Raw genomic sequence first — 19,000 nt, 5'->3', positions numbered from 1 at the left:
ATTCTTGCTATACATATATGTATTTTTTCTTTTTTTTCTTGGCTATGAGGGACTTAGAACTTTCACTTCCTCATGGGTCCCTGTATCAGAAACATTGTATTTCAGCTGATCAGGTTGCCTCAGATTAAAGTAAGGCACTCTCTAATTGAGTTAAGGATTTTTATTTAGGGGGAAAGCAATAGAATAATAGAACTGTTAATAGAATGATAATAACAATAGAATAATAATAACTATTATTATCAAGTTTTTTGGTATAATTTCATCTTAATTTATTTTTTAGTTAGCTCTAAAATTTTAACTTTATATGCCTTCTCTGTTTCTGTAATTTCTTCAGTGCAGTTCTCCTTTCCAAAAAAACCTCTATGATATTTTCACAAGACTGAAAATATACAAAATTTACAGCCATTAAATATTATAATATAGATCTATATTTATTGATAGGAAAAGATGTTTATGAGATAATGAATGACAAAAGTTACAATAGGATATGTTGTATGGTGCCATATATATAACATTGTATTTATAAATCTGTATGTGAATATATGTAATATAGACAGATGTCAAGAAGGTATTCTCCTAAATGTTAATAATGCTGAGTGTTGGGGCTTTGGGAAATTTCTGTGTGTGTTTTTTCAATAACCACCGCATACTATTTTTAAGAAAATAATTAAGTTTAAACAAAACTGTGGTTTGTTTGCTTGTTAAAGGAAAAAAACATTTGTTCATACAGTCTTTATTTTTGTATCTTCTAGATTTTGAAACATCCTCTCACTTAAGAGAAGGAAAGTTTATTGTTTAATACTTTGGGGTTTTATAACATTCTTTATAATTACTAGTGTTTTCTAACATAATATATGCTAAAATTAATGTTGAAACTATTGATAGGATATTGATTGATTCCACTGGACATTTTTTTTTTTTTTTTTTTTTTTTTGCGGTACGTGGGCCTCTCACCGCTGCGGCCTCTCCCGCTGCAGAGCACAGGCTCCGGACGCGCAGGCCCAGCGGCCACGGCCCATGGGCCCAGCCGCTACGCGGCACGCGGGATCCTCCCAGACCAGGCAGGGCACGAACCCGCACCCCCTGCATTGGCAGGCGGACCCCCAACCACTGAGCCACCAGGGAAGCCCTGGACATGTTTTTAATTAACTCCACTCCATGGACATGTTTTTTAAAAAAGTATAGAATTACTTGGCCAAGCTTAAATAGAGTTCTGCTTAGAATAGATGCTGAGGGAAATATTAAACAATTTATTGAGGTATCACTGATATTTTATGATTAGTAAAATAAACTGAGTTTAAATACAGTAATAATTATTATTTTCTTTGGATCAAATTGTTTTCATTAGTCTTTATATTTATTCCAAATGAAGTAGCGTAAAAATTTTGTCATGAATGCCATTGATTAAAAATGGTTTTTAGTTTGTGATTCTAAGACTCAGGTTTGAGTGAAAACAGTGACAATGTCCAATAATTATTTCTAGCATTTCAAAAAGCCTGATGAAAATACTACATTGATCACAGCAAGGCTGCACCAGCTAACTGAAAGGCCAAATGTTTTTACTTTGGCAGGCATTTTTATTGCCTTTCCATGGTTAATGTTGTTTATCTCTATAACTGGCACATAATAATTGTTTAATGTTGTTGAATGGTTTAAAGAAAATGGAAGATAGTTTGGTGGACAAAAGGATTTCAGAACATGGGGAAAATGTAATAAAAATAAAACTGGTGGTGAAAAATTTGGGAACTACTGCTACTATTAGTAATACAAATTTGGTTGTTTTGAATAATTATCATTTGTCTCTTGACTCTAAATCTGAATTAATTTATCTTGGCAGGGTATTTTAAGCCTTGAATATTGTGTGGGTATTGTTGGTGGCAAACCTAAACAGTCATATTACTTTGCTGGATTTCAAGGTTAGTGATTTAGTAAAATATATTTCTTCTCTGTTTTCTTTTAAAAGTTGGAAAGTTAATATAGGATCATCTAGAAACAGGATGATTAACGGAGCAAAATGAGTACCTTATAAATTCATCAGTCCTACCATAGCCGTTCATTTGTCATTTGGTCCACAACATAATTGGATTCTGTAAAATGTATATTTAATTTCTGTTATTGCATAAACAAGGCATAATTTATTGGTTTTACTAAACTTTAGAAGACATTGCTGCCACATTCTGGCAGTTGCTATTTATATATTTACCTTTTACCAGTTTTAGTGGTGCTAGTTGATGATAAAATGACAAGCAATATGTTCTTCCTGTCAGGATAATGTAGTGCAATACATTTTTCATATGCAAACTGTAGAATATAATTGTGTGTTTGTGAAAGTAATTTTATCACCAAAAATTAAATGACAGTCTCATCACTTTATAAAAATTCTGCTTATACAAGCATATTTGATTATGCAAAAGTTAATCTGTCCTGTGCAAACCTATGTTTCAGTCAATGAATATCAGTCTGGCAAGCTGTTACTCCCAGATTTTTTTCAGCTATTCTACATAGAAATTGGATTGTAAGCAGTGTAATAATAAGGTGTTTTTTGAATTACTTGTCTTCTGTTTTGTCCTTGTAGATGACAGTTTGATTTACATGGATCCTCATTACTGCCAATCTTTTGTAGATGTCAGCATAAAGGATTTCCCTCTTGAGGTACTGTGGATAAAGAGCTGGTACTGTTTTCTTACCATATGAAGCAAATTCTAATTATTTAGAGATGTGCTAGACAGCTACGCTTTTATGGTATCACAGTTACAAGTTAATAATAAATATTTTACTAATTTATAAAACCATAATACATACAACGGTCAAAGGTTAAATAATTCGTTGCTGAATTTTAATTTACAATACACTTTCTTCTTCATTTATCTTTGTCTCTAACTTGTTAGATACCCTAGCCCTGCCAAAATAAATGATCAAGCCTCCAAGTAATTTTGTACATATACAGCTGAATAGTACTGAAGAATTTAAAATGTTAGGTATGTTTAAAAAAAAAGGGAGAAAAAAAGAAAAATAAAGAAGATGATGGAGTTGGGTTAGAGTGACAAAGTGATTGAAGGAGCCTGCAAAATTATTTTGCTTTAATTATAGTAATTAAGTCTTAGCCTCTAGTTAAGTTTTCACGAGTTTTAATTGGGTTTCTAATATTTGTTTTAGCTTTGATTTCTTAGTCTTCTTTTCCTTTATGTTAATCATTTTCTGATCCAGCATTTAAAAAAATTTTTTTATTGCATTATAGTTGGTTTACAATGTTGTGTTAGTTTTAGGTATACAGCAAAGTGAATCAATTATACTTGTGCAGCATTTTTTATTTTTATTTTTATTTTTTTGCGGTACACAGGCCTGTCACTCTTGTGGTCTCTGCCGTTGTGGAGCACAGGCTCCGGACACGCAGGCTCAGCGGCCATGGCTCACAGGCCCAGCCGCTCCGCAGCATGTGGGATCTTCCCGGACCGGGGCACAAACCCGTGTCCCCTGCATCGGCAGGCGTACTCTCAACCACTGTGCCACCAGGGAAGCCCCATGTGCAGCATTTTAATTCAGAAAATTTTGAGAGTGCATAAGTGAGACATGTTATTATTACATGGTTTTGGTTCTTGTTTTCCCAGGTGATGCTTTTACAGGCTTTTAAAATAATCACTTGAGTGGCATGGATCACTCGTTCTCAAGGGCTTGACAAGATGGAAATGTGGTTTAGTACTTTGTTTTAGTAATAGCTTGCTAGCTAATGTTAATACCTAATAAGTATTTAGGGGGTAGATTATGAAAATGGATAAACCACAAGATTAAAAACTGGTTTTAAAAGATACATTATAAAACAGCCTAGCATTTTTTGTAGACTGTTACCTCAACTAAAGTACAAGCGTCTTGAGGCCAGAATCAGCTTTGCTTTCTACTTCCTTCCTTCATAATATTTTGCATGTAAGCTTTAATAAATATTTCTAGTTGGCTGATTGATACTGTGGGAGGAGGCACATAGAATTGTGCTACGTGAACCACACTGTAATTCTTTTGCTGCTGCGTTGTGGTCTTGTGGCACTGATTCCTAGTCTAAGTTACATTTCCAGTGTGTCTGTGTCAAACTGACTCCTTAAAAAAGTAAATACTTGAGATTCAGATGGAAACTAGTTCACAGTATTCTAGGATTATCTAAAATTGGCAAATTAAAAGATTATTAGTGTTGGTTATTTTGACCAGTAGAAAGAGACTATTCTTCTGATATTTTGAGAGACTACAAAGATGCCAGGTCAGTGAATATCCTGGTTATGTCTACACAGTCAATATTAGGAAGGTCGCAGCTCATTATTGGGAGACTGTTGCAACACTTCAGCACTTCAGTAAAAGCTTGAAGTGGGGTGAAAGTGAGAATGGAAAAGAAGAATTGATTTTAAGAGACTTTGTAAAGTAAAATTTGGTGAAATTAGGTAACTTCTTGAATGCACAGAAGCATTTATTTCTTATATATTGGGACACCAAGAAAGTGGGTTTAAGATGAGCTTTAGCAGAGAGGGTCTGTTGAACTGTGGGTTCACATTGTTAGTGGTTAGGACAGGGCAGAGTTTCAGTTGTTGGGATGAGAGGACTAGTGGATATACATTTTCTTATACATATTTATGAAGTGTGTGTGTGTATACATGCATGTATGTGTGTATATATATTTAATAAGTTAAGATTTCTTAAACCAGAGACTATTGCTTCATGCTATTTATGATATACTTTCAGAATGACTGAGTCTATCTCTTTACAAATACTGAATCTATTCTATTATTAAGGTAATATTGTATTACCTTAATATTAATATTCTATTAATAAGGTAAGAAAAACCTTATTATAGATTTGTTAGTCTCTTCTGATTCCTGGGCCCCCAATTCCAAGTTTCAGGTTTTAGGAGGTTTATACAGTGGTGACTATTTTAACATATCCTAGTAAGTTCAGAGAATAGTGGCATTAAAGCTATTAGAATGATGTGATGTGATTATGTAGATAGATGAGTGAATTCATCGGTGAAAGATGTACGCTTTATGAATTACACATGTGAACTGCAGTTCGTAGGAGGTGCTTTTTAGTAAGGATGTATTCTCTAATTAGTTATCTTAGGAAGCTTTATCTGAATCACCAGAATAACACAGCTACACCTAAAAGTATTTGTTTCAGTATTATTTGTATGTTTAGGTAATAGAATCCACTATTCCATATAATAAGCCTAGAACAGGCCTAGCATTTAGTAGATGCCTAATATCTAACTGTTTGTTTAGGCAGTGAATAAACAGTGTGTTGAAAAATGAAATAAATGGGAATTGACTCACTCTGGCCAGTTTTTTCAGAAACATATTTTATTGTCACAGAAGTGTATCTAGTGATACTTGCTAAAATGTGTTTGTGAAGTAGAAGCTGCTACTCTTAGCAGTCATCAGAATTTTAAAAATTAAAAAAGAAATCTAAGTGCATAGCTCAGATAATTATCACAAAGTGAACATAACTATGTAATGCCACTTGGGAAAATATTTTAAAGTCTAACTTGTTTTACAGTAAACAAATGATTCTGAATTATAAATTAATGTTGGTTTGTTTCAGAATCTTCTTGGGTGAACAAAAGATTATAATTTAAATGGTATAAAATGCCTCTCTGTAATATGAGTCCTAGTACTCATGTAGGAATACCCAAAAACAATTTCACTTTTCAGTCATCAGAGATATATATCTGTGTTTTGGTGAATAATTTCAAAGTTCTTTGTAGGTATCAAAACAACTATGATTAACTAGTGTTTGTCATTATTATCTCTGATGATTGAGGCAATACAGTGAAATAGCACTAAGCCTATTCCGGTTTAGTCTGTGGTTCTTACATGAAAACTTGAATCAATGCTTTAATATAATTTAGGGCACCCATGTAGACAGGTTAAAAAAATACTTTGTTGGACCGTACAAACTTTTGGCTCTTCTTTCTTATCCCCAAGTAGCAAAAACTAAATAAACATTCCTTATTATTGGCTTTGGAAGGAGTTGGGCAAATGACTATTGTTAGATACCTTGTATGTAGAATAATTTTATTGTAACTATGACCTGGAACTGTCTGAGCCTTAAACAATAATACTCCTGTATATTGTTAACTAACAAGTTTACCTAGCTCTTCTATGCCTTTCCAGATCTGTTTTTAATATCTCTTTATAAATAAAACAGGTAAAACAATGTTAGAAAAAGTCCAACTAAGACAATACTTGTGTTGATTAGAACACTGGATGTTCCAGTTTAGCTAGGTTGGATTCCACTGTAAAGTAAGTGTTAGCTAAGCATTTCATAGAAGTCATAGTTTTGAAAACACATTTGTTTGGTCTATGCTTACTAGCATGATGTTGGATTTGAATCTAGTATGTGACTGAACTATCTGTAAGGGAAGAAAAAGCAGCTTGGAATGTATTCGTTTTGCATATCCTCTGATGATAATATGGGATATTAATTGGATAACTAGGATGTATGTAAAGGGAGAGAAAAGAGTGATTTTGACTGATTCACCATGAACATAAATATGAAAGCCTATATTTTTCTGTGTTTTAATAGATAGTTTCAAGTTGAAATCCCTTAGTTTCAGGCATTAAATGTAGGGAAATTTTAAGTTTATGGGTTCATATCCAGCCTAGATTATTTCTTGAGCTTCTTCTTTAATTCAAAAATATAAAATATGCAATGAAGAATTTCCCATACCTGTCTCCCATCTGCCCAGTTTTTTTCTCTCCTTAAACTTGTTAATTTTTTATATCTTTATGCAAATATAAGCAAATATGAATATATATATATATATTTTTTATGGCCCTCCTTTTTTTTTTTTTTTGCGGTACACGGGCCTCTCACTGTTGTGGCCTCTCCCGTGGCGGAGCACAGGCTCCGGACGCGCAGGCTCAGCGGCCATGGCTCACGGGCCCAGCTGCTCTGCGGCATGTGGGATCTTCCCGGACCAGGGCACGAACCCACGTCCCCTGCATCGGCAGGCGGACTCGCAACCACTGTGCCACCAGGGAAGCCCTGGCCCTCCTTTTCAACATAAACTTTTTTTTATACATACAAAAAAAGATTTGGTAGCATCAATAATTTTTAAGGACAAGTGTCTGAGCGTTCACGCAGTTCAAAAAAAAAATCTTTTGAACAAAGTACCAGAGTGTAGTGGTGAAGAAAAAAAAACATTGGAATGATTAGCTTTATATTCTGCCCTTTTCCTCCTTTTGCATTCTCTAAAGATACCAGACTCTACTAGTAGCCACAGCCTATTGACAAGAGTAGAGAGTCTAGAGCAGTCTCCTTACCTCATTTAAATCTTTAGCACTGTGACCACTTGAGAAAAGTGAACTAAGGGACAGGAGGACTGGTAAGGAGAAGGGCAAGGACCATAACAGAGCAGTTTTCACCTGTATCCTGTGTGGGACTGAACAAGAACTTGAGGTAAAGCTCAGTAGAAGAGTGGGTTGGGAGAATGTGTAATTATGTGCTAATTGTGTCAATTGCTAAAACTCTCATGTTGATCTCTTTTTATATCATTATGGAACATTTTCATGAACCCGCGTATTTGTTTACAAAGTCTTCGTATTCTTATTCAAAGGTTTATAAACATTTAAAAAATCTCTAACCAAACAGACTTAATTACACTTTCTTAGAAATAGCTAACTTGATTCTAAACCTTGTACTAGCTATTCATGTCTTTTTCAGAGACACATTTTTCTTCCCTTCTGCAAATGTTAGAAATGCACACCACTTTGACACACTTCCTTTCTTTTGCAGAATGGCACTAATGTTGCATAAGGTGGAGATCTGGTGAATTGAATATACACAATGTTGGCGCTTACGTTTTACAGCTTTGGAGATTGGGAGGGATCATCTTCAGAGCAGAGACTAAAACACCATTTGAAAGCATGTTTGTAGTTTGGAGGAAAGCTAGATAGCAAATTTTAAATTAAGTAATATTTTTGTATACTTAAGTCCATCAAATAAAACTAAATTAATCCTAAAGAACTTTTAAAATTACAGACATTCCACTGCCCTTCTCCCAAAAAGATGTCATTTCGAAAAATGGATCCTAGCTGTACAATAGGATTTTACTGTCGAAATGTTCAGGACTTCAAACGAGCTTCTGAAGAAATCACTAAGGTACTTTTATTTTAAATATTATAATAATATTTGTAAATGACCTAATTTTTATTAGAGGTAGCCTATCAGAAGATAAAAATATATAGATTATGATTCGTTTATAAAATTTCCCCTTGAATGTTAATATTATTAAGAATATTTTGAACCAGGAAATACAACTATTTGGGGATTCCTAGCTTTTGAGGATGATGAAATCACTTAGTGACCAATTGAAAGTATTGATTGCTCCACTAGGTGGCACTGTTGAAATAAAAATCTCTGCAAACTAGCTATGTGCAAGCAATTAGGTTATATTTTATTTGAAGAGGATTTTAAAAGGGCAATACCTTAGGGGGTAGAAAAAAATTAATGAAGTATTTGATCAAGCCAAATTGTGCATTATTTCTTGTTAGTCCAAGTGTTTTGATTTTTGTAAAGAGAAATGGTGTTTTTGGATTTCTCAGACTGTTTTATCAAATGAGCTGTATTGTTACCTTCCAATAAACTTGTTTAATCTGATCTATTCTACTTATAGGATCTTGGAAATAGGTTTATTTAACTCCTCTTATTACCTTTAAACTTCTGCATTTTTCTGGCCCTTGAGTACTGCTAAAACATTTATAGGGCCATAAACTCTGTCTATATTTAGTACTTTAGAAAGTAAAAAAATTACTTATTTAGGAAGTAAGACTAATTGGATGGCTCTCTTTATTAGTATCAGTATTATAGGTTATCATTTTTTATGGTAAGTAAAACTAAAACTAGAATCATTTTTGGGAATTCTTAACTTGAGCTCAGTTGTAATATGTATACCTTATTACTGCTTTACTTCCAATTAATTTTATTCAGGAAAATAGACATAGTGGGTTGAAATTTTAGTTTTATAATGTAAAAATAGAATGAAAAAAATAAAAAATTTCATTTAAGTTAGGTTTAGTTTACTTGACCTGCCATGTAAAAGAGGAAATTTAACAGGAACATGACAGAAAAATGAATGAGGAGAGGAGAAAATGAGATATGTGAGAACCTTTTCTTATTCCTCATTTCTCACAGTTGTCACCTTTTCATTCTTCTTTTCAACCTGAAAGGCCAAGTGAACATAAGAAAATATGTTTTCTCCATTTTCCCCTCTTTTATTACTTGAAATTAGTATATACATTTGTATATTTTAGTTTGACAATTCTCTGGCTTTATGAAGTATCATGTACGTGCTAAAATATACAAATACAGGTATATGGTAATATAGATTGATGTTGATGAACATTTTCCATTAAAAAGTCCCGTTTATGTTTCCATTAGTTTATTTTTTATCTAGGTTGAAATAAGTATATTTAGAACAGTGATGTAGTCTACCTCTGGAATAGAAAAAAGCCCAAATTACTGTTACCAAATTGAGAAAAACAATATTCATAAATGAGCTGCATGTTGATATTTTCTGATTAAAAACAGATAGTTTTGTGGTTTTATACTAATAGTTTTTACACTGGAAAACTACTTAGAAGTTATTTCTCTTGATGCATCTAAGTAATATGCAGTATTAAAGCAATGAGAAACCATGTTGAAATATAATATGGAAGTACTGAGAATTTTGCCAGAGTCAATTAACTTTGCTTTAATTATACTGTTGTTCTTAAGTTAATACCTTTTGGTAGCAGTATCAAAACCTCACTTTGTCAGTTAATAACTTGATCATTTACTTTTGCTTGGAAGATTGTAAGTTAAGCAATTTTCCTTCTTAAAAACTGAATTAAGCATTTTTAGTTAAACTGTTATTTTTTTCTTTGAAAATTAAAACATCTTAAATTATTTGTTTCTATATAGGATATATTTTCAGTTTTCTCATTTTGAAATTGAGGCCAGGTAGTCTAGATTCCCATGTTTTATTTGTAATGCTAAGTGAATGAATATTCTAATGCTTATGCCACATGACTTTTAAAATGTTAGTAAAAATTGTTAAATTAATTCAGTGTTTAGCAGAGCTCAGTCCAGCAAGTATCTGAATAACTGTCATGTTGAAAACACAAAATGGCCAAGGCTTTGCCCTCAAGTAGCATTTATAGTTCAGGAGGCGGAATAAGACAAGTAGACATGTATTACATTGAATATGATAAGCATTCATATGGAAATAGAAATAAATTGATAGGGTAAGGAGGAGTGTTAAAATGAGAGAGATGTCGCATCCAAGCCAAAGTTCTTTATTGTGATGGTGATATTTAATATGAGCCCTAAAGTGTAGGCTTAATTTCTGTTGGCTAAGGGAGAAGGGGGAGGGTACGTCAAGCAGAGGAGATAACAAGAGGAAAAGTATTGGAAAAGAAAAATGTAGAGCTTCTCTAGAGAATGGCAAATAGTCCAATTTGTTAGGTGCCATGGATACATATAGGGCACGATTTTTTGTCTTCTGATTGCATGAATCAGAATCCCTAGAGATATGGCCTGGGAGCCTCCATTTCTAACAAACTTCACAAGTAATCTTGTACACCAAATTTGAGAACCACTAGTATAAGTGCAACCTAAAGTGTGATACTTGATGTTTTAAGTGACCCTGGGACAAATATTCTGATACTTATATATGTATATTCATATTAGAAAAGAATAGCTGGCTTATTAAACATGTGGTTTCCTACTTATCATTGACCTGTACAAGGCTACTGGGGTTAAAATTATGAAAAGAAAAATATTCATTAATTGTAATAGAGATGGCATATATAGTGAAAATAAGGAAGGAGGTATATAAATGTCCAAGGCTTGGGAAACACTGCTATAGGAAATAGTGAAGGATGAGTCTAGAAAAGGAGGTTGGAATAATATTGTGGGGAGTATTGAATGCCAGACTGAAGAAGTTTGTACTTTGCAATATGTTCATTTTATTAAATTAGTTTTTAAAAATTTCAAGCATACAGAAATATAGAGGATAGAATAATAAATAGCCACGTGCTACCTCTAAGCTTAAGGGAGAAAAAAAATACCCCACGTATATAATCGAAGTGTATTACCCTTCCCCAATCTTACTCCCTTATTTCCTTCCCAGTGGTAGCCACTATCCTAAATTAGTGTAAATTAGTATACTTGATGTATCTGTAAACAACATACACTGTTTTTTTTGGTATGTTCTTAAACTTGTCATTAATTATATATTCATATAAAAATGTTATGTATCCTTTTGCAATTTGCTTTTTCATTTGATAGTGACTTGGAGATTATATCTATTCATGTTGGTCTAGCTTATTCATTTAAACTGCTAAATAGTAGTACATTTTACAGTATACTACATTTTTGTTTTCATCTTTATTGGAGTATAATTGCTTTACAATGGTGTGTTAGTTTCTGCTTTACAACAAAGTGAATCAGTCATGCATATACATATGTTCCCATATCTCCTCCCTCTAGCGTCTCCCTCCCTCCCACCCTCCCTATCCCACCCCTCCAGGCGGTCACAAAGCACCGAGCTGATCTCCCTGTGCTATGCAGTTGCTTCCCACTAGTTATCTACCTTACGTTTGGTAGTGTATATATGTCCATGCCTCTCTCTTGCTTTGTCACAGCTTACCCTTCCCCCTCCCCATATCCTCAAGTCCATTCTCTAGTAGGTCTGTGTCTTTATTCCTGTCTTACCCCTAGGTTCTTCATTACATTTTTTTTCTTAAATTCCATATATATGTGTTAGCATATGGTATTTGTCTTTCTCTTTCTGACTTCACTCTGTAAGACAGACTCTAGATCTATCCACCTCATTACAAATAGCTTAATTTCATTTCTTTTTATGGCTGAGTAATATTCCATTGTGTATATGTGCCACATCTTCTTTATCCATTCATCCGATGATGGACGCTTAGGTTGTTTCCATCTCCGGGCTATTGTAAATAGAGCTGCAATGAACATTTTGGTACATGACTCTTTTTGAATTACGGTGTTCTCAGGGTATATGCCCAGTAGTGGGATTGCTGGGTCATATGGTAGTTCTATTTGTAGTTTTTTAAGGAACCTCCATACTGCTCTCCATAGTGGCTGTATCAATTTACATTGCCACCAACAGTGCCAGAGGGTTCCTTTTTCTCCACACCCTCTCCAGCATTTATTGTTTGTAGATTTTTTGATGATGGCCATTCTGACTGCTGTGAGATGATATCTCATTGTAGTTTTGATTTGCATTTCTCTAATGATTAGTGATGTTGAGCATTCTTTCATGTGTTTGTTGGCACTCTGTATATCTTCTTTGGGGAAATGTCTATTTAGGTCTTCTGACCATTTTTGGATTGGGTTGTTTGTTTTTTTATTATTGAGCTGCATGAGCTGCTTGTAAAGTTTGGAGATGAATCCTTTGTCAGTTGCTTCATTTGCAAATATTTTCTTCCATTCTGAGGGTTGTCTTTTGGTCTTGTTTATGGTTTACTTTGCTGTGCAAAAGCTTTTAAGTTTCATTAGGTCCCATTTGTTTATTTTTGTTTTTATTTCCATTTCTCTAGGAGGTGGGTCAAAAAGGACCTTGCTGTGATTTATGTCATAGAGTGTTCTGCCTATGTTTTCCTCTAAGAGTTTGATAGTGTCTGGCCTTACATTTAGGTCTTTAATCCATTTTGAGCTTTTTTTTGTGTATGGTGTTAGGGAGTGATCTAATCTCATACTTTTACATGTAGCTGTCCAGTTTTCCCAGCACCACTTATTGAAGAGGCTGTCCTTTCTCCACTGTACATTCCTGCCTCCTTTATCAAAGATAAGGTGACCATATGTGCGTGGGTTTATCTCTGGACTTTCTATCCTGTTCCATTGATCTATCTTTCTGTTTTTGTGCCAGTACCATGCTATCTTGATTACTGTAGCTTTGTAGTATAGTCTGAAGTCAGGGACCCTGATTCCTCCAGCTCCGTTTTTCGTTCTCAAGATTGCTTTGGCTATTCGGGGTCTTTTGTGTTTTCATACAAATTGTGAAATTTTTTGTTCTAGTTCTGTGAAAAATGCCAGTGATAGTTTGATAAGGATTGCATTGAATCTGTAGATTGCTTTGGGTAGTAGAGTCATTTTCACAATGTTGATTCTTCCAATCCAAGAACATGGTATATCTCTCCATCTCTTTGTATCATCTTTAATTTCTTTCATCAGTGTCTTACAGCTTTCTGCATACAGGTCTTTTGTCTCCTTAGGTAGGTTTATTCCTAGATACTTTATTCTTTTTGTTGCAGTGGTAAATGGGAGTGTTTTCTTGATTTTACTTTCAGATTTTTCATCATTAGTGTATAGGAATGCCAGAGATTTCTGTGCATTAATTTTGTATCCTGCTACTTTACCAAATTCATTGATTAGCTCTAGCAGTTTTCTGGTAGCATCTTTAGGATTCTCTATGTATAGTATCATGTCATCTGCAAACAGTGACAGCTTTACTTCTTCTTTTCCAATTTGGATTCCTTTTATTTCCTTTTCTTCTCTGATTGCTGTGACTGAAACTTCCAGAACTATGTTGAATAAGAAAAATATGGAACGCTTCACAAATTTGCCTGTCATCCTTGAGCAGGGACCGTGCTAATCTTCTCTGTATCGTTCCAATTTTAGTATATGTGCTGCCGAAGCGAGCACTACAGTATACTACGTTTTAAAACATGTATTTATTTATTTATTGAATTTTTTGAAGTATAGTTGATTTACAATGTTACCTTAATGTCTGCTGTACAGTTGTACATATATATGTATATATATTCTTTTATACATGTATATTCTCAGTTGTACATATATATACTTTTTTGTATTCTTTTCCATTATGGTTTATCACAGGATATTGAATATAGTTCCCTGTGCTGTACAGTAGGACCTTGTTGTTTGTTTATTTATTTATTGAGGTACAGATGTTGAACATCTTTTCATATACCTGTTGGCCAATCGGCATGTCTTCTTTAAAGAAACAACTATTTAGGTTTTCTCCCCATTTTTTGATTGGGTTGTTTGTTTTGATATTGAGTAGTATGAGCTGTTTGTATATTTTAGATATTAACCCTTTGTCAGGTGCATCGTTTGCAAATATTTTCTCCCATTCTGTAGGTTGTCTTTTAATTTTGTTGATGGTTTCCTTTGCTGTGCAAAAGCTTATAAGTTTGTTTAGGTCCCATTTGTTTACTTTTGCTCTTATTTCTTTTGTCTTGGGAGACTGATCTAAGAAAATATTGCTATGATTTATGTCGAAGAGTGTTTTGTCTATGTTCTCTTCTGGGAGTTTTATGGTGTCATGTCCTGTATTTAGGTCTTTAAGACATTTTGATTTTGTTTTGTATATCGTTTGAGGGAGTGTTCTAATTTCACTGATTTATGTGAGGCTGTCCAGCTTTCCCAGCACCACTTGCTGAAGAGATTGTCTTTTCTCCATTGTATATTCTTGCTTCCTTTGTTATAGATTAATTGACAGTAGGTGTATGGGTTTACTTCTGGGCTCTCTATTCTGTTCCATCGATCTATGTGTCTGTGTGCCAATACCATGCTGTTTTGTTTACTGTAGCTTTGTAGTATTGTCTGAAGTCTGGGAGGGTTTTGCCTCCAGCTTTGTTCTTTTCCCTGAGGAATGCTTTGGCAACTCTGGGTCTTTTGTGGTTCCATATAAATTTTAGTATTATTTGTTCTAGTTCTGTGAAAAATGTCTTGGATAATATGATAGGGATTGCATTATATCTGTAGATTGCTTTGAGTAGTACAGCCTTTTAACAATATTAATTCTGTCAATCCAAGAGCATGAGATATCTTTCCATTTCTTTAAATCATCTTCAGTTTCCTTTATGAGAGTTTTATAGTTTTCAGTGTATAAGTCTTTCACCTAGGATGCTGCCATTTTAGATTAGCACTACAATTCATTTCCTTCTAATCTTTTTTCTTTCTTTTTTTAATAATTGTGTTTTTTCTTTTTTATATTGAATTATAATTGACATACAATATTAGACTAGTTTCAGTTGTACAACATGGTGATTCAGTATTTTTACACATTATGCAGTGATCACCATGATAAGTCCAGTTACCATCTGTCACCATACAGAGTAATTACAGTATTATAGACTATATTCCCCATGGTGTAGAATACGTCCCTGTGACTTTTTTATTTTATTATATTTATTTATTTATTTATTTATTTATTTATTTATTTATTTATTTAAACATCTTTATTGGAGTATAATTGCTTTACAATGGTGTGTTAGTTTCTGCTTTATAACAAAGTGAATCAGTTATACATATACATATATCCCCATATCTCTTCCCTCTTGCGTCTCCCTCCCTCCCACCCTCCCTATCCCACCCCTCTAGGTGCTCACAAAGCACTGAGCTGATCTTCCTGTGCTATGCAGCTGCTTCCCACTAGCTATCTGTTTTACATTTGGTAGTGTATATATGTCCATGCCACTCTCTCACTTTGTCCCAGTTTACCCTTGCCCCGCCTCGTATCCTCAAGTCCATTCTCTAGTAGGTCTGTGTCTTTATTCCTGTCTTGCCCCTAGTTCTTCATGACCTTTATTTTTGTTCTGTTTTTTAGATTCCGTATATATGTGTTAGCACACAGTATTTGTTTTTCTCTTTCTGACTTACTTCACTGTGTATGACAGACTCTAGGTCCATCCACCTCACTACAAATAACTCAATTTTGTTTCCTTTTATGGCTGAGTAATATTCCATTGTATATATGTGCCACATCTTCTTTATCCATTCATCTGTTGATGGACACTTAGGTTGCTTCCATGTCCAGGCTATTGTAAATAGAGCTGCAAGGAACATTGTGGTGCATGATTCTTTTTGAATTATGATTTTCTCAGGGTATGTGCCCAGTAGTGGGATTGCTGGGTCATATGGTAGTTCTATTTGTAGTTTTTTAAGGAACCTCCATACTGCTCTCCATAGTGGCTGTATCAATTTACATTGCCACCAACAGTGCCAGAGGGTTCCTCTTTCTCCACACCCTCTCCAGCATTTATTGTTTGTAGATTTTTTGATGATGGCCATTCTGACCTGTGTGAGATGATACCTCATTGTAGTTTTGATTTGCATTTCTCTAACGATTAATGATGTTGAGCATTCTTTCATGTGTTTGTTGGCAATCTGTATATTTTCTTTGGAGGAATGTCTTTTTAGGTCTTCTGCCCATTTTTGGATTGGGTTGTTTGTTTTTTTGATATTGAGCTGCATGAGCTGCTTGTAAATTTTGAAGATTAATCCTTTGTCAGTTGCTTTATTTGCAAATATTTTCTCGCAGTCTGACGGTTGTCTTTTGGTCTTGTTTATGTTGCCCTTTGCTGTGCAAAAGCTTTTAAGTTTCATTAGGTCTCATTTGTTTATTTTTGTTTTTATTTCCATTTCTCTAGGAGGTGGGTCAAAAAGGACCTTGCTGTGATTTATGTCATAGAGTGTTCTGCCTATGTTTTCCTCTAAGAGTTTGATAGTGTCTGGCCTTACATTTAGGTCTTTAATCCATTTTGAGTTTATTTTTGTTTATGTTGTTAGGGAGTGTTCTAATTTCATTCTTTTACATGTAGCTGTCCAGTTTTCCCAGCACTGCTTATTGAAGATGCTGTCTCTTCTCCATTTTATATTCTTGCCTCCTTTATCAAAGATAAGATGACCACAGGTGTGTGGGTGTATCTCTGTGCTTTCTATCCTGTTCCATTGATCTATCTTTCTGTTTTTGTGCCAGTACCATACTGTCTTGATTACTGTAGCTTTGTAGTATAGTCTGAAGTCAGGGAGCCTTATTCCTCCAGCTCCGTTTTTCTTTCTCAAGATTGCTTTGGTTATATGGGTTTTTTTGTGTTTTCATAAAAATTGTGAAATTTTTTGTTCAAATCTGTGAAAAATGCCAGTGGTAGTTTGATGGGGATTGCATTGAATCTGTAGATTGCTTTGGGTAGTAGAGTCATTTTCACAATGTTGATTCTTCCAATCCAAGAACATGGTATATCTCTCCATCTCTTTGTATCATCTTTAATTTCTTTCATCAGTGTCTTACAATTTTCTGCATACAGGTCTTTTGTCTCCTTAGGTAGGTTTATTCCTAGATATTTTATTCTTTTTGTTGCAGTGGTAAATGGGAGTGTTTTCTTAACTTCACTTTCAGATTTTTCATCATTAGTGTGTAGGAATGCCAGAGATTTCTGTGCATTAATTTTGTATCCTGCTACTTTACCAAATTCATTGATTAACTCTAGTAGTTTTCTGGGGGCATCTTTATGATTCTCTTTGTATAGTATCATGTCATCTGCAAACAATGACAGTTTTACTTCTTCTTTTCCAATTTGTATTCCATTTATTTCTTTTGCTTCTCTGATTGCCGTGGCCAGGACTTCCAAAACTGTGCTGAATAATAGTGGCGAGAGTGGACATCCTTTTCTTGTTTCTGATCTTAGAGGAAATGCTTTCAGTTTTTCACCTTTGAGAATGGTGTTTGCTGTGGGTTTGTAATATATGGGCTTTATTATGTTGATGTAGGGTCCCTCTGTGCCCACTCCCTGGAGAGTTTTTAATCATAAATAGGTGTTGAATTTTGTGAAAAGCTTTTTCTGCATTTATTGAGATGATCATTTGGTTTTTATTCTTCAGTTTATTAATATTGGTGTATCACATTGATTTTTTTTAACATTTCTATTGGAGTATAATTGCTTTACAATGTTGTGTTAGTTTCTGCTGTATAACAAAGTGGATCAGCTATATCACATTGATTGATTTGCATATATTGAAGAATCCTTGCATCCCTGGGATAAATCCCACTGTCATGGTGTATGATCCTTTTAATGTGCTGTTGGATTCTGTTTGCTAGTATTTTGTTGAGGATTTTTGCATCTATATTCATCAGTGATATTGGCCTATAGTTTTCTTCTTTGGTAACATCTTTGTCTGGTTTTGGTATCAGGGTGGTGGTGGCCTCGTAGAATGAGTTTGGGAGTGTTCCTCCCTCTGATATATTTTGGAAGAGTTTGAGAAACTTAGGTGTTAGCGCTCCTCTAAATGTTTGATAGAATTTGCCTGTGAAGCCATCTGGTCCTGGGCTTTTGTTTGTTGGAACATTTTTTTTTTTTTTTTTTTTTTTTTGCGGTACGTGGGCCTCTCACTGTTGTGGCCACTCCCGTTGTGGAGCACAGGCTCCAGACGCGCAGGCTCAGCGGCCATGGCTCATGGGCCCAGCTGCTCCGCGGCATGTGGGATCTTCCCAGACCGGGGCACGAACCTGTCTCCCCTGCACCGGCAGGCGGACTCTGAACCACTGCACCACCAGGGAAGCCCTGTTGGAACATTTTTAATCACAGTTTCACTTTCAGTGCTTGTGATTGGTCTGTTTATATTTTCTATTTCTTCCTGGTTCAGTCTGGTAAGGTTGTGCTTTTCTAAAAATTTGTCCATTTCTTCCAGGTTGTCCATTTTATTGGCATAGAGTTGCTTGTAGTAGTCTCTTATGATGCTTTGTATTTCTTTGGGGTCCATTGTAACTTCTCCTTTTTCATTTCTAATTTTATTTATTTGAGTCCTCTCCCTCTTCTTCTTGATGAGTCTGGCTAAAGGTTTATCAATTTTGTTTATCTTCTCAAAGAACCGGCTTTTAGTTTTATTGATCTTTGCTATTGTTTTCTTTGTTTCTATTTCATTTATTTCTGCTCTGATCTTTATGATTTCTTTCCTTCTGCTGACTTTGGGTTTTGTTTGTTCTTCTCTCTCTAGTTCCTTTAGGTGTAAGTTTAGATTGTTTATTTGGGATTTTTCTTGTTTCTTGAGGTAGGATTTTATTGCTATAAACTTCCCTCTTAGAACTTCCTTTGCCGCATCCCATAGGTTTTGGATCATTGTGTTTTCATTGTCATTTGTCTCTAGGTACTTTCTGACTTCCTCTTTGATTTCTTCAGTGATCTCTTGGTTATTTAGTAATGTATTGTTTAGC

General features: G+C 34.5%; 1 protein-coding gene and 1 non-coding gene across 9 annotated transcripts in view; one reads left to right on the top strand and one right to left on the bottom strand.

Moving 5' to 3' along the window:
- ATG4C (autophagy related 4C cysteine peptidase) overlaps positions 1–19,000 on the top strand; it is a 136,024-nt gene that overhangs the window by 66,228 nt on the left and 50,796 nt on the right. For 7 of the 8 annotated variants that reach the window (XR_009565142.2, XR_009565140.2, XR_009565136.2 and 4 more), the window contains exons 8-10: positions 1,838–1,916; positions 2,576–2,652; positions 8,017–8,136. Coding sequence is in view for 1 of the 8 variants with exons in the window: in XM_030865807.3 (XP_030721667.1) it covers positions 1,838–1,916; positions 2,576–2,652; positions 8,017–8,136 (276 nt within the window). In the remaining 7 variants the exon portion in view is untranslated. Of the gene's footprint in view, positions 1–1,837; positions 1,917–2,575; positions 2,653–7,770; positions 8,137–19,000 lie in introns of all 8 variants that reach the window. The other variant, XR_009565155.2, reaches the window with a different exon arrangement.
- Positions 13,580–13,686, bottom strand: LOC115858393 (U6 spliceosomal RNA). Its single transcript, XR_004041628.1, has one exon. It is a non-coding gene; the product is annotated as a U6 spliceosomal RNA (small nuclear RNA).

Source organism: Globicephala melas, chromosome 1 (assembly GCF_963455315.2).
Source record: "Globicephala melas chromosome 1, mGloMel1.2, whole genome shotgun sequence".
Lineage (NCBI taxonomy): Eukaryota > Metazoa > Chordata > Mammalia > Artiodactyla > Delphinidae > Globicephala > Globicephala melas.
The sequence above is the reverse complement of the archived record's forward strand: the minus strand, read 5'-3'. Positions and strand labels throughout refer to the sequence as shown.